A 13,847-nucleotide genomic window follows, 5' to 3' on the forward strand; every position below is an offset into this window, starting at 1 on the left:
TTGACTTCCAGGTAGAGGGTCTACGCTACGCTAAAGCCTTCAAGGTCATCGGTATTCACGGTGGAGAAATGGAGCAGTGGCCGAGTTGCGCATGAATAGCATCAACATATAAAAGGGTCCGCTATAGTGTCTCAAACACAATGGTTTCGTTCCCTCCCCGCAGTCATAGGCCTTCTGCGTCTCAGGGATAGAGTTCAGCAGGAGAAGGTGATTTAGATAGAGCCATACAGAGTAAAAACCAAGAGAATATGGCAAAAAATAGGAATGCGTGTAGAAAAATCAAGAATTTATCAAGAAAAACTATAAACTTAGAAGAGGAATTGAAAGAGGTCTATAGCTTTGAAAATGGAGAGCGTCAAAGTGATATTGCGCGGAAGTTTAAACGCACGATGCCTTATTCTGAATAAAGACGAAGTTAAAACATCAGTGACCTCAGCCGCACCAACTTCAACCAAGTGGTCTACACATACGGAAAGTTCATAGTGAATCAGTACAAAAAGACGAGAGTGGTAATCGCTTCGAGACATTTAGTGAAAGCTCCGGTTGGTTCCAGAATTTAAACGACAAGTAGGTATTTTCAGTGCGGCCATATCAGGTGAATCTGCAAGTGTTGATAGCGCAGTCACCGCAACATTTTCTGATGAACTCCAAGCTGTGATTGAAAGTGGCTCCTTTCCCCCTCAACCAGTTTTTAGTGTTGACGAGACGATATTGTTTTGGAAAAGAATGCTATCTCGTTCATTCATTTTCAGGGAAGGAAAACCTGGGTCAGGTTTCAAGGCATTTAAAGACTGTTTCACGTAGCTGCTAATGACTCGTAGGACTTCAAATTAAAATGATTTATCATTCATAAACTCCGCTAGCTATGACATGGCATTCAAAGTAGCATTTTCCTGTCATTTCGATGAGCGACAAAAGGGCCTGGGTGACACAATAGTTGTTTTTAGACTAGTTTGAAAAATCGTCAACTGCCGGCAACGCATTACGATCCCATGAGATAGCAGATGTTAGCCCACCCGCACGACAGGAGGGAATTTCAAAAGCACGTAAGAATTTTTTTTAACGTGAATAAAAGTCTTCGAATGCGTGCATACTATCTTTAAAGATGTTTTAAACTATAAAAATTTGTATAAATAATGTTTTATAAGGCTTTTTATGGGAATATAGATGTTGTAGAGGAAATTCAATACCCAAGACCTATGCTACCAGGAACGCATCCCTATCTTCCCAATGTTAAAATGCTCTCGTATAACGCAAATTCGTATAGCGCAAAGACCCCAAGGAACGCATTCCTTGCACTATACGAGACATGGGTGTATTAGTAGCCTTGTTGTGACTATAAATCTTTGGGTCAATCAATTAGAGCTTAAAAAACTTAAATGCTGTCAGATATGCATCACGTTGGGTCTCACTCTTTTTTGAACCTCGTGCGTGTCAAACAATCATACAACTGCTGAAAGCTATCGAAATATCTTCAAGCTAAGTAGGTAGCTCATTAGCCATTCTCCTACCCCTTTGCTCCTTTCCCTTGATAAGGGCACTTGAGGTCATAAACTTTCAAAAAGACCGTCATTTGCCCTTGTTTCATAGTTCCAGGATTCAGAGAGTTAAATAGGTTACCTGAAGATAATCCTTCTGGTCCTTGTCCTTTAGCGTACTGATATACTGGTAAAATTCCTTTGTATTGCTATCATGCTCCAAGCCAAGATTTACTTGGCACTTGATGAGCCAAGGGACAAAAAATGCCCCATCACTCCAAACATCATCAAAATTGTCTTCCAGCTGTTTCATCACAACTTTGTTGAGATCACTCCACCGAGACAGACTTTCAAAGCACTAGAAAATTGGAATTTAATGATTAATTAACATTAATGGAAACCACTGATTCAAAAATATGGACAGCATAAACAATAATCATTGGACTGAAGATCATGGCTATCATTAATGCCACCTGACATTTATGAACCAATTTGGGTGATGAGTTCTATTGCATAAACTATGAAAAACACCACAACAAACTCATACTGGTAATAAATCATTAATTGTCTAATGCAGTACATTGTAAAGCAAACTCAACAATTTGGATGCCCATTTAATGCCTGGCAGTGGCAGAGATTTTCCCAAGACTCCCCTGTACCTGTTTGAGTGCTTTACGGAGTCTCTCTTCTCTCCCACCACATGGCCCTTCGTTAAGAGCAGATCCCAACTTGCTGACGCCAACTTTCCTCCTGACCCATCCCTCATGGTGCAAATGACCTTAGTTGTCAATCACCTCTTTGAGAACCACGGCTCATCCGGCCTTGTAACCAAAACATTTAAAGTAGAGATGGGTCGAATAGCAGATTTCTCGAACTCGAATATCGAATTCGAATATTAAATCATTGCTCGAATATTCGAATACCTCGAATACTAAATGATGAATGCTGGAATGTTTGACTCGGTTGCCTATGAAGCATCCAACACAAGATTTTGGGGAGTAATTTTGATTTCCTTTAAAGGATTTGAACAGGAATTTAGCTGATTAATGGAATATTTTAATTTTATGGAAACAATTGGGCATATAATTAATTCAACTAACATCGCTTTACCCCCACTCCTGCTGCCAAGTGCTAGCTGACAATCTGAGGCATTTTATAAAATACAAGCTCTTCTCCACCGGATTTTCTTCAATTATTTTCAGTCCATCTTTGGAAGTTCTCATGAGATAGCATATGAATTCGAATTGTTAGCAGGGAGAAACCAAATATCCTGAGAAAATATCCCTTCGTCTGGGACTGTAACAATAAAGATTTATAGCACCACTCAAATTGTAACTTGATATATGTTTTCGGAAAAAAATACCGCATCAACTTCCGAGAAGCTCTGCTGCTCATATCGAGTCTCGCCAGAATGCCAAGTCTCCGTCCTATTTTGATATTTATTTCCTCTCGTAAAATGCTTAAATAAAGTCAGAAATGCGTCGCGTTTGGTCTTTTTCTTTTTTAAATTACGCGCACATTACTAATATTTCAATCCAACAAAGGTGTAATATCAATTGCCGAAAGTCACTGTTAGACACCTTTTGGGCTAATAGGTGATTCATGCAGCAGTTGACCTCCAGAAACTGGAAACTTGGAAGCAGGTAGGCTCAAAAAGGTTAGTGGGTGAGAAAAGGGGGGCGCGAAACACATTTCTTTTGTTCTCGTGCAACTTGATATTTTTTTCAAAGCTAAGGACTTCATAATATTATCCCTGCGAGAGCTGGGACCTTTTTTTATTTCGGAGAAGAGGAAAGCCTCAGAGGGGGGCTAGTGCTGAATGGAGGGGAATAGCGGATCTTGGGAAATGCGCTAATGTAACTATCCCACGGTACTCATGCAGCAGTTGACCTCCAGAAATGGGGAAATTCGAAGCAGGTAGCCAGAAAAAGATCAGTGGGTTAGAAAAGGGGGGCATGAGACACGTCTTTATTGCTCTCGTGTAACTTGATATTTTTTTCGAAGCAAAGGTCTTCGTAATACGATCCCTATGCAAGCGAGGACCTTTTGTTTGATTTCGGAGAATAAGAAAGCGTCAGAGTGGGTGAGGCGAGTGCTGAACTGCTGCTAGAGGGGAAAATAGGCCCTCGTCTAATTGCAGACACCGATTCTCGCAATTTTAACAAATGTTTTCAATAACCTGCACAATGACTAGACCCGCGTAAAACGGCCTTTATGCATATTCAAAAAGACGATATACCAATTACGTCCAATTCGCGCAGTAATTAGGAAATTAATGCTTAACAGAATGTTTATAAACAATAATTACGATTAATCTAAGTATGATAGGCATTGTTAATCTTAATGTTTATTCTTAATCAATAATATTAGAAACTGATCAACAACCTTGCTCTCAACAATAAAACCAAATATCCTCCTGGAATGCATAGATGCAAATGCGCAAAGCAGTTATTCGTGTTTTTGACCCTGTTCCACCAATTTTAAAAATCTGAAAAAAATTTAGGAATACACTTTAGAGCAGGCGTAATAACATATATTTTTTCGGCGTGTCTATTGTTTCCTAAATTTTTTAATTTAATGTTGAAAATTTCAAACTTATGTAATAATTTAGTTTTCGGTCAAAAAATGTTGAAAAAATCAGGATGGTAGAACATAATTGTATTTATATTTTAAAATCAAGAAAACGATTTTACAAAAATAAAAACTGGAGATATGGTTAAAAAACTAAAAATCGTGTTTCAATTTTTTTGGGGGTTATTATCCATTGTTTTGGCCTGAAACTTTGGGGAAACACATAATTTTGGATGCACTTTAAGTGTATATTTTTTATTTTTCAAAACATAGGGGGGCACTTTTCACCATCTTAACCTGCTAGACCCTTTCTTAAGCAAAGAGAAACTGAAGAGAGCAGCAAACTATATGAGAGCAGAGAAAATTGAAGTCCAAATTATAGTCGAGAAAATCACATTGATATTACAATCACCCATCATGCTAATCCACAAATTTGTGAAACGAAGACAGAATAAACAAAAAAGTTAAGAACCTGAAGTCAAAGACCAATTCATTAGCATTTGCACATATTCCACTCTAAGTAGTCATATCCCCATTGAGTTTCAGATTCCTTGAAATTTTCTAATTTTTTTTCTGATTGACTCAACACCTGCAGCATTAAGCCCTGTAAAAGCAGTCACTGGCATTCGAAACTAAGAATTCTCATTGCAAGATCCTTATGCAACAAACTCTTTCCCTGAATTAACTTTTTTTAATGGACCATTAGTATACACACCATTTGAATTTTATACTTAGAGAATTCCAGGACAGAGATGAATTTTTGAGATGTACCTTGAAATACCCTTCATAGTAATAATCATCCTCAATGCATTCGACGTCACTGTCACCAGGGGTCAAATTCTCAAGGATTTCACGAAAAGCAGTCTTTCCTTTACTCCAGTGGCCAGATCTCTCATATTCCAGTGCCTTCTTCACATTATCTTCACATTTCAACATGTCATGGAAAATGCCATGAACCACATCGTATTCTTCCATTTGCTGGTACATGCTGAAAAAAAAGTTGAAATGATGAAATAAAACCAGCTCAGCAGTCTTTACCGGCATTCACAAATAGGGTAGTTTCCTTCAACAAAGAAAACGAAAGGCATTGATTGCCATTCGTTACCTACCATTAGTGTATTCATAATATAAAAATTATTTAGTTTTAGAAATCCCAGTTTAGACGAATGGCAATGGTCAATTTTAACCTCATATGAAAAAGGCCAGATTGGCACCCATGCGATGCCACTCCAGGTGACGTCACAGGGACCTAGTTTCTACATGAGAGGATAGGAGTTTTACATCGTCTGAGGTTACCAATGCATGCAAGGCACAGAGCTCAGGGAAACTTGTCTTAATAATCACCTATTAAAATTGACTATGGTCAGAAAGTTTCCTGCGTACCTGCTAGCTGGGTACTCTGCTACCTGCTAGCAGCCTGCATATCAGCGGCGCACATATTCTCACCCCAAGGTCACCTCACTTGCGGCAGCGGGAGCCAGAATGACGTCATACGGGCTTTTCCCATCATTCATACTTAGCCGTCACATTTTCGCGCACTTGAAATTTTTCACTTTTCATTAAATTGGGCAAAATAGATATCGTCATTGAAAAATCTAAAAGCGTGAAATGCGTACTCCAGGAGTAATAATCTTTCAATGTAGGCAGTGAAAAAATAATAGGAAACCACCCTATTGAATATTTGTGAATGGTGTGTTAAATATTTGTAGCTATTGTAACCGGTGCATTCTGCCCGCTTACATAGTGGCGCATGAGACGGGAGTGCGAGGTAAAGGAAGGCCGTTTTTTTTTCTTTTGATATGTGTCCGTGTGAATGTGTGCGTGAGTGCCATGAATCATTGAGTCCCCGTTTGATGTTTCCCTATTTTCTCCCCACAATTTGTAATGCTCTCCCTTCCCCCCCCCCCTCCATATGTGTGCAAGTCGAATTCTTAAGACGCAGAAGAGCGTGGTTTCTCCCCCCCCCCCCCGTGTCCTTGTTGAAGTGACCGTCCAGCCCCAAGTGCATCATCCCTTTATTTCCCCTGACCCCCCCCTCCCCGGTGTTTCCTCCCCTCAATGGCTATATAACGTGGTGCACCGGAGGAAAAGGGGTTTAGATGATTTTCTTTTTTGGCGATTCCGAAAAAAAAAAACGCTCCCAAGAGTAGGCGGAGTGTGGGGAGGCAGAGAAAAAAAGTTGGTGGAGAGATCCCGAGAGAGAGAGAGAAAGAGGGTGCCCAACGCGAGTCGGAGTTGCAAGGTAGACTCGTGGTGCCGATGAAAGGATCTCCCAACTGTCGCAGAGAAGCCATCTCCCACTCGTGAACCTGCCGGAGTTGACGCAGAGCAGCATACGCCGCGGAACGGAATCGCCACGATCAGCAGATCGAGAGCCCCGAAAATTCGACAAACTGTAAGAGAAAAGCCACGAAATCCCATACCCCCCCCCCAAACCCCCCCCCCCTCAAGGAACCGAAGAAAATTCCCACTTCACCAAGTCAAGAAGAGAATTCATTAAAAACATTGATAAAATTCCCCGCACAAATAGAGAAGAGGACAGTATTCCCCCTATTACCGTGTGAATTTCTGTGCAATATCTATTTCGTTGTTTCATATTTCCATCCCCCCCCCCGTTTCTTGTTTTTTTTATTTTGTCCCCTTTTCTTGTGGTTTTTGTATGGGTTATGAATGTGAAAACGTGTAGCGTGATTTTTTTTTTGGGTTTAGGTTAAGGACTGAAATTTTTCTGTGTGCAGCATAGTGAATTATGCGTTGTATGTCATTGAATTCAAGGAGAAGAAGTTAATTGTTACTTTTGCCATTGATTTGCTTGTATTTGTAAATGATCATATTTAAACTCATTAAATTTATGTTGAGCGAACTACGCAGTCGAACGGCTTTCTTTATCCGAACGCTCCTGTCTCAGGTCTCATCACCCCTAAACTTCCCCTCCTACCCTTTCCCAAAATCCCATTCCCTCGCCCCAGGTGCACGGAATATCCCCGCTACACCTCCGCCCCCCCCCCTTTTGCCCTCCAATCTCCCCCTCCCCGAATGTGCCCCGCACGGTGGGGTTACATCATTGGCGCCCGAACAGGGACACGAGTGACTCAAGCGGAGTGATAAGTAATTTCGTTTCGTTTTGCATAGATCGCGGAAATTTCGTGGAGCGATTTTTTCTTAAATTTGCGAATCAGATTCCCAATTTTGTATGCGTCCCTTTCATTTCTGCTCATGTTCTTGTAAGATGTCCGGATTTAATTGTGTTTTTGGTGGGCGTCAGTCAGTTGGCCACCGTATTAGATAAAGTGTGGGTAACTTGTGTTGCGGTGGTAGCCTTGATTGCGATTTGCTTTAGCGTGATTTTCATGATTGTTACTCTTTCAGCGAAGTGCGAATTTCATTGTTATTTTTTCCTTGTGTATTTTGTTGTAATAATTACTCTCGTACGCGATGGAACCGGAAGGTAAGAGTTTTAGAGAATATCGCGAACCCCCTAGGTACGATGAGGACGGGTCAGATGCCAGTAGCGAGGTGAAAATCATTGACGTTTCTAACTGGGATGAGGAGCCGCAAGCGGAGAAGGCGGAGGATAGAATAGAGCACAGGAGTGGAGGCACCGAAATTACCAGCCTTAATGAGTTATTTAAAAAACTGGAGGAAAAACTCGATGAGAGGTTTGAAAAATCTGAGGAAGCTAGGAGGGAAGATATTAATAAATTTGAAAGACTAGAGGAAAAACTCGATGAGAGGTTTGAAAAAGCTGAGGAAGCTAGGAGGGAGGATATCAATAAATTTGAAAGACTAGAGGAGAAATTTGACGAGAGATTCGGAAGAGCTGAGGAAAGACTTGATGAGAGATTTGAAAAAGCCGAGCGAGCCAGAAAGGAGGATATCAAGAAATTTGAAAGACTAGAGGGGAAACTTGACGAGAAATTCGAACGAATAATGAAGGACATGAAAGAGCGTTTCGATGCTGAGGAAGATGAAAGGGGGAAACTAGAAGGGAAGTTGGAGGCAATTAATGGGAAGATTGAAGGAATTGGGGAGATAGTGGACGAACGCGTTCAGGAAGTAAAAAGGGAAGTAAACGAGAAGGTAGAGGTGGTAAGGGAGCAAGTTGTAATAATTTCCCGAGGTGTACAGGAGGAGAAGATCCACCACGAAAAAAGAATTAGAGATATTGCCGAAGAGGTAGCAGGGATCCGTCGAATGAAGGTAGGTGGTACGGGTTCTTCGACTAATTTTCCGAGTCCCCCGGCTAATTTACAATTCCGTGGCAAACCACATGAACACCCCATAGCATTTATGAGGGGAGTTGAAAACTATTATTCCGTTCACGCCATCCCGCCCGAGATACGATCGCGGTTTTTCTATCAGATGTTGGATGAAGGGGCAAAGGGATGGGCGGATACTATTTTTCCTTTTCCGGAGGAGATGGAAGTATTCAAACAATTATTTGTCGCGCGGTATTGGAGTAAAGAGCATCGGATAAATTATAAAATTAAAGTTATGTCGGGAATGTACAGGAGGACGCCGGTAAGTAGCATGCAGGAATACGCGACTCGGAAAATCGCAGCAATCAAACTGTGTGAGCCGCCGGAGAATGAGGAGGAAATGGTGGCATTATTGGTAAGACATTTCCCACCATATGTTCAGGATTTGCTCCGTAGTTTGGAAGTTGCCACTTACGACAAGCTCTTAATTATGCTCGGACGATTCGACCAGTCCCAAAATCATTTAGGAAGGGCAGAAGAGACCCACCCTAACGTAAACGCGATAAGAAATCCGTCACGCAGGGGGTTTAGCTCGTGGCACCACGGTGGAAGCCGAGGAGGAGGGCAGACTCAAGCAGATAGACAGGAGGGAAATGAGAGAGAAGGGGGCGAAGAGAATCGGAATGAGGATAATATGCCCCAATCTCTTATGGATTTTTCCTTTCCACCTCCGCGGGCGGAAAACTTACGGAGTTTGGGTCGAGCGACTTCCCCCACCCAAACCTGCCGAGCATAAAAGTGGAAGTCCCCATTTTATCAACGCTATGGGTAGGAAGGATCCCAGCCCACGAGTTGAATCATAAGGAGAAGGAGAGGCTCCATTTATGTCCAAAAATTAAAAGTATGCTTCAAAAAGGTATCAGGGATATCTTCAACCGTTTCGAGAAAGCAAATTTAAGGTTAAACATAACGAAATCTAATTTCCTAAGGAAAGGAATCCATTTTTTGGGATACGTTATCGATGCTAAGGGAACGAAGACCAACCCAGACAAGGTGAAGGCGATAGTGGATTGCGAACGGCCGAAAAACGTTCGGAGCCTTCGTGCATTCCTTGGAATGAGCAACTATTACGCGCGCTGTTGTAAAAATTATTCTGATATAATCATCCCAATGTTATTTTTTCCCATTGTACAGCGGACCATATGTCATTCGCCGTATCGTTGCCCCAAATGCTGTCGAGTTGGAAGGAGAAGACGGCGGATTGATAGGTCCGTACAATTTCGGGAATCTAATTCCGTACATGTCCGAGATTTAATTTTTTTCCTTTGCCAGACGCGTTCCCTAGGCGATGTTTTGTATTCCGCCTTTAACTGTGTGTTGCTCCGCCTGAGTAGGAGGGCGTTCCCCTCGCGAATCGCGATTTTTTTTTTGGGCGGATTGCCTGTATATTTTTTTTCGTAAATACGTTCCCCGTATTTCCTCCTTTGAGAGGAGGGCATATGTAACCGGTGCATTCTGCCCGCTTACATAGTGGCGCATGAGACGGGAGTGCAAGGTAAAGGAAGGCCGTTTTTTTTTTCTTTTGATATGTGTCCGTGTGAATGTGTGCGTGAGTGCCATGAATCATTGAGTCCCCGTTTGATGTTTCCCTATTTTCTCCCCACAATTTGTAATGCTCTCCCTTCCCCCCCCCCCTCCATATGTGTGCAAGTCGAATTCTTAAGACGCAGAAGAGCGTGGTTTCTCCCCCCCCCCCCGTGTCCTTGGTGAAGTGACCGTCCAGCCCCAAGTGCATCATCCCTTTATTTCCCCTGACCCCCCCTCCCCGGTGTTTCCTCCCCTCAATGGCTATATAACGTGGTGCACCGGAGGAAAAGGGGTTTAGATGATTTTCTTTTTTGGCGATTCCGAAAAAAAAAACGCTCCCAAGAGTAGGCGGAGTGTGGGGAGGCAGAGAAAAAAAGTTGGTGGAGAGATCCCGAGAGAGAGAGAGAAAGAGGGTGCCCAACGCGAGTCGGAGTTGCAAGGTAGACTCGTGGTGCCGATGAAAGGATCTCCCAACTGTCGCAGAGAAGCCATCTCCCACTCGTGAACCTGCCGGAGTTGACGCAGAGCAGCATACGCCGCGGAACGGAATCGCCACGATCAGCAGATCGAGAGCCCCGAAAATTCGACAAACTGTAAGAGAAAAGCCACGAAATCCCATACCCCCCCCCAAACCCCCCCCCCCCTCAAGGAACAGAAGAAAATTCCCACTTCACCAAGTCAAGAAGAGAATTCATTAAAAACATTGATAAAATTCCCCGCACAAATAGAGAAGAGGACAGTATTCCCCCTATTACCGTGTGAATTTCTGTGCAATATCTATTTCGTTGTTTCATATTTCCGTCCCCCCCCCCGTTTCTTGTTTTTTTTATTTTGTCCCCTTTTCTTGTGGTTTTTGTATGGGTTATGAATGTGAAAACGTGTAGCGTGATTTTTTTTTTGGGTTTAGGTTAAGGACTGAAATTTTTCTGTTGTGCAGCATAGTGAATTATGCGTTGTATGTCATTGAATTCAAGGAGAAGAAGTTAATTGTTACTTTTGCCATTGATTTGCTTGTATTTGTAAATGATCATATTTAAACTCATTAAATTTATGTTGAGCGAACTACGCAGTCGAACGGCTTTCTTTATCCGAACGCTCCTGTCTCAGGTCTCATCACCCCTAAACTTCCCCTCCTACCCTTTCCCAAAATCCCATTCCCTCGCCCCAGGTGCACGGAATATCCCCGCTACACCTCCGCCCCCCCCCTTTTGCCCTCCAATCTCCCCCTCCCCGAATGTGCCCCGCACGGTGGGGTTACACTATGTAGCAGGTCACCCGGCATTCCTCGGGGAGGATAGTACTCAGATAAGAGGGAAACTTGGAATTCATGGTCACATGGCAGGATTGCTAGGGAAAGGATCAAAGAAGGTATTATGATGGTATACGTACGTAACCACAAACAACCCTGGAATCCACCCTACTACAAATGGAAAAAATATTTTGGAATGTCGCACATGGCATCAGCTTATACCCAATGCTCCCCAACATTGATCATTATTTATTTGTGTCCACACGTGCAGGGACTCAAAACTATGTGGGAATGCATACCCAAAGCAAAAAGGTTTGCACCAAGAGGATTGATAGTTAAGCGTGGAATGAGTTGTGTTTTCCCTGTGTGTGCATGTCAAGAGGTGTGCATGCGCAGCACAGAAGTTGTACCATATACAGTGAGTCCTCGTTCTACGTCACCCCGTTTAACGTCATTTCGCGATAACGTCACGTAAATTTTGAGACTGTCATTCATTTATCGCACCTTTGCTTCGCGATAACGTCAGGTCTTTTAAATTTTGCGCGAGAAAAAATGCGAAGCGGCGGGCGTTGCAGGTTGTTCGTTTTGTGGGTGGTAATACAGTCAGCCTAAACGAAGTGTAAAACGGTGTGTTTATTGTCAATTTCGATTACGTTTATAGCAAATTTTCTGCAAAATGAATTCTTAGGTAGGTGCGCAAATGTTACGTGCGTAAATGTCAAGTAAAGTTTTAGCAAATTTTACTTGACATAACGGTTTTCTGGAACCTGAAAAGTGATTTCTAGGAATTTTTCCGGGTAGAACTCGGAGTATTTGTCGTCACTTTTTCGCCGTGTTCTCAATAATCTTGGTTCCTGTAACTGCGACTATGTTTCAGCGATGATGATGCCCAGGCGATGATGCCCAGGTGACCACCATAGCGAAGCCGAAAAAACAAACGCGGGAAGATACAAAAATGGAGAAGGATGTACGTCGCTGCTGGTATTGCCGTCAATGAAGACAGGGACTCGTGTTTATGCCATAGTTTGGCATTCCCATCGTAAGAAATGGCCCAAATATGATACGCTAAAATTTTTTCGTGTAGGAATTGTGAGGTCTAGGAGCCGATATTCACTTTTTACATTGTTTCTTATGGGACATTGTGCTTCGATTAACGTCATTTCGTTTAACGTCACATTTTTCAGGAACGGTAAGTGACGTTAAACGAGGACTCACTGTATATGTACTTCAAGCACTCCATCAAAATTAGCACTCGTACATTTCATACAAAATTGAAAAAAAAATCAGAACCGCAACTTTTCCAAATATTTACGTATACCATAAAAAAACTGGAAGGATAAAGAGGGGTAAAATTTAGACAAGGCTCCACTCACATGGCAAGCTGAAGCCAGAGTTTTTTGTCATCATCAGCTCTTCTGCGATCATAGAGTCTAGACTTTTGCTCAGGACGCCATTTATTCAATCTGGCTTCAAGGAAGAGACAAGCTAGGGGTGCAAGACCATTGGGGTCAATCACTGAAAGAAAAATATAAAACATAAGGAAAAAAGCAACAACATGGACCCAACTAACCATTGATATATTATTTACAATAAGGAGTACTAACCTTTCACAACGGAATCCACATTTAATTCAAAATATTTGACATTTCTCAAAGCAATTTCTAGGACTGCTCTTATGTGACCAGAAAAGTTCTTGGTTCGCTTCAAAATATTAGTGAATGCTTTCCTGCCTTCGGCGAGCATTTCAAAACAATCACTTCCCTCCAATATGCCACTGGCGATTGAAACAAACAACTGCTGCGCAATCACAGAATCTCTCTGGAAAAAAATAACACCCATTAGTTAAATCCACAAAAAATTAATATTCTTAGGAAAAAGTTAATCAAAGGTATGTCAAGAAAATGTATCAGAATGCCGTGGAACACAGCAGGAAAAGCCAGTGACGTCAAAGACAGTACATGTCTTGCGGTTACTGCTATCAGCACAAAAATGGTAGAACTCTGAACTTAAAGCATTTGCGGAGTTCCCACTCAACCGTGAAAACCTTAAAACCGTGAATAAGCCGTGAATTTCGTCTACCGTGAAAAAACCTGGAAATAGCCATGAATTTCATCATAAGATCTTAAAAATCATTCAAACTTGATTGTAGACCAGCTATAGATAGATCAATAGAAAAATCGACACATCGATCATGTTTCAAGGTCAGTAACTCGCAGTCACTGTCCACGAATTTGTCTGCGCACATATATTTGAAGCGCGATAGGGTAGTTTCCTTCATCAAAGAAAACGAAAGGCATTGATTGCAATTCGTTACCCAACATAAGTGTATTCATAATACACAAATTATTTGGTTTTTGAAATACCGGTTTTGACGAATGGCAAGGGTCAAATTTTATCCTCATTTGAAAAAGGCAAGATTGGCGCCCATGCGATTCCACTCCACGTGACGTCACAGGGACCTAGTTTCTACACGAGAGGATAGGAGTTATACATCGTCTGAGGTTACCAATGCATGCATGAGGCGCAGAGCTCAGAGAAACATGTCTTAATAATCACCTATTAAAACTGGCTAAGGTCGGAAAGTTTTCTTCCTTTGATAAGGTATTAATAAACCTTATTTAAGCCAAGCGCTACCAGCCAGCAAGGTACTCAGCTACCCGCTAGCATCCTGCGTCCTATCAGCGCTCAGAGCCGCGATCAAGGTCACCTCACAAGGCGGGAGGGGGAACCAGAAATGCGGAACCAGAATAGAAATCACTTTTC

At 42.1% G+C, this 13,847-nt stretch overlaps 1 protein-coding gene across 1 annotated transcript in view; it reads right to left on the reverse strand.

Annotated features, from left to right (window-relative positions):
* The window catches only part of LOC124162866 (DNA-dependent protein kinase catalytic subunit-like), a 299,017-nt gene that overhangs the window by 102,066 nt on the left and 183,104 nt on the right, over positions 1-13,847 (reverse strand). Inside the window, exons 39-42 of the mRNA XM_046539551.1 lie at positions 12,689-12,902; positions 12,458-12,599; positions 4,821-5,037; positions 1,621-1,836 (exon numbers count right to left, since the gene is read on the reverse strand). Of these exons, the coding sequence (XP_046395507.1) occupies positions 1,621-1,836; positions 4,821-5,037; positions 12,458-12,599; positions 12,689-12,902 (789 nt within the window). The remainder of the gene's footprint in view (positions 1-1,620; positions 1,837-4,820; positions 5,038-12,457; positions 12,600-12,688; positions 12,903-13,847) is intronic.

This window comes from Ischnura elegans, chromosome 7, assembly GCF_921293095.1.
Source record: "Ischnura elegans chromosome 7, ioIscEleg1.1, whole genome shotgun sequence".
NCBI lineage: Eukaryota > Metazoa > Arthropoda > Insecta > Odonata > Coenagrionidae > Ischnura > Ischnura elegans.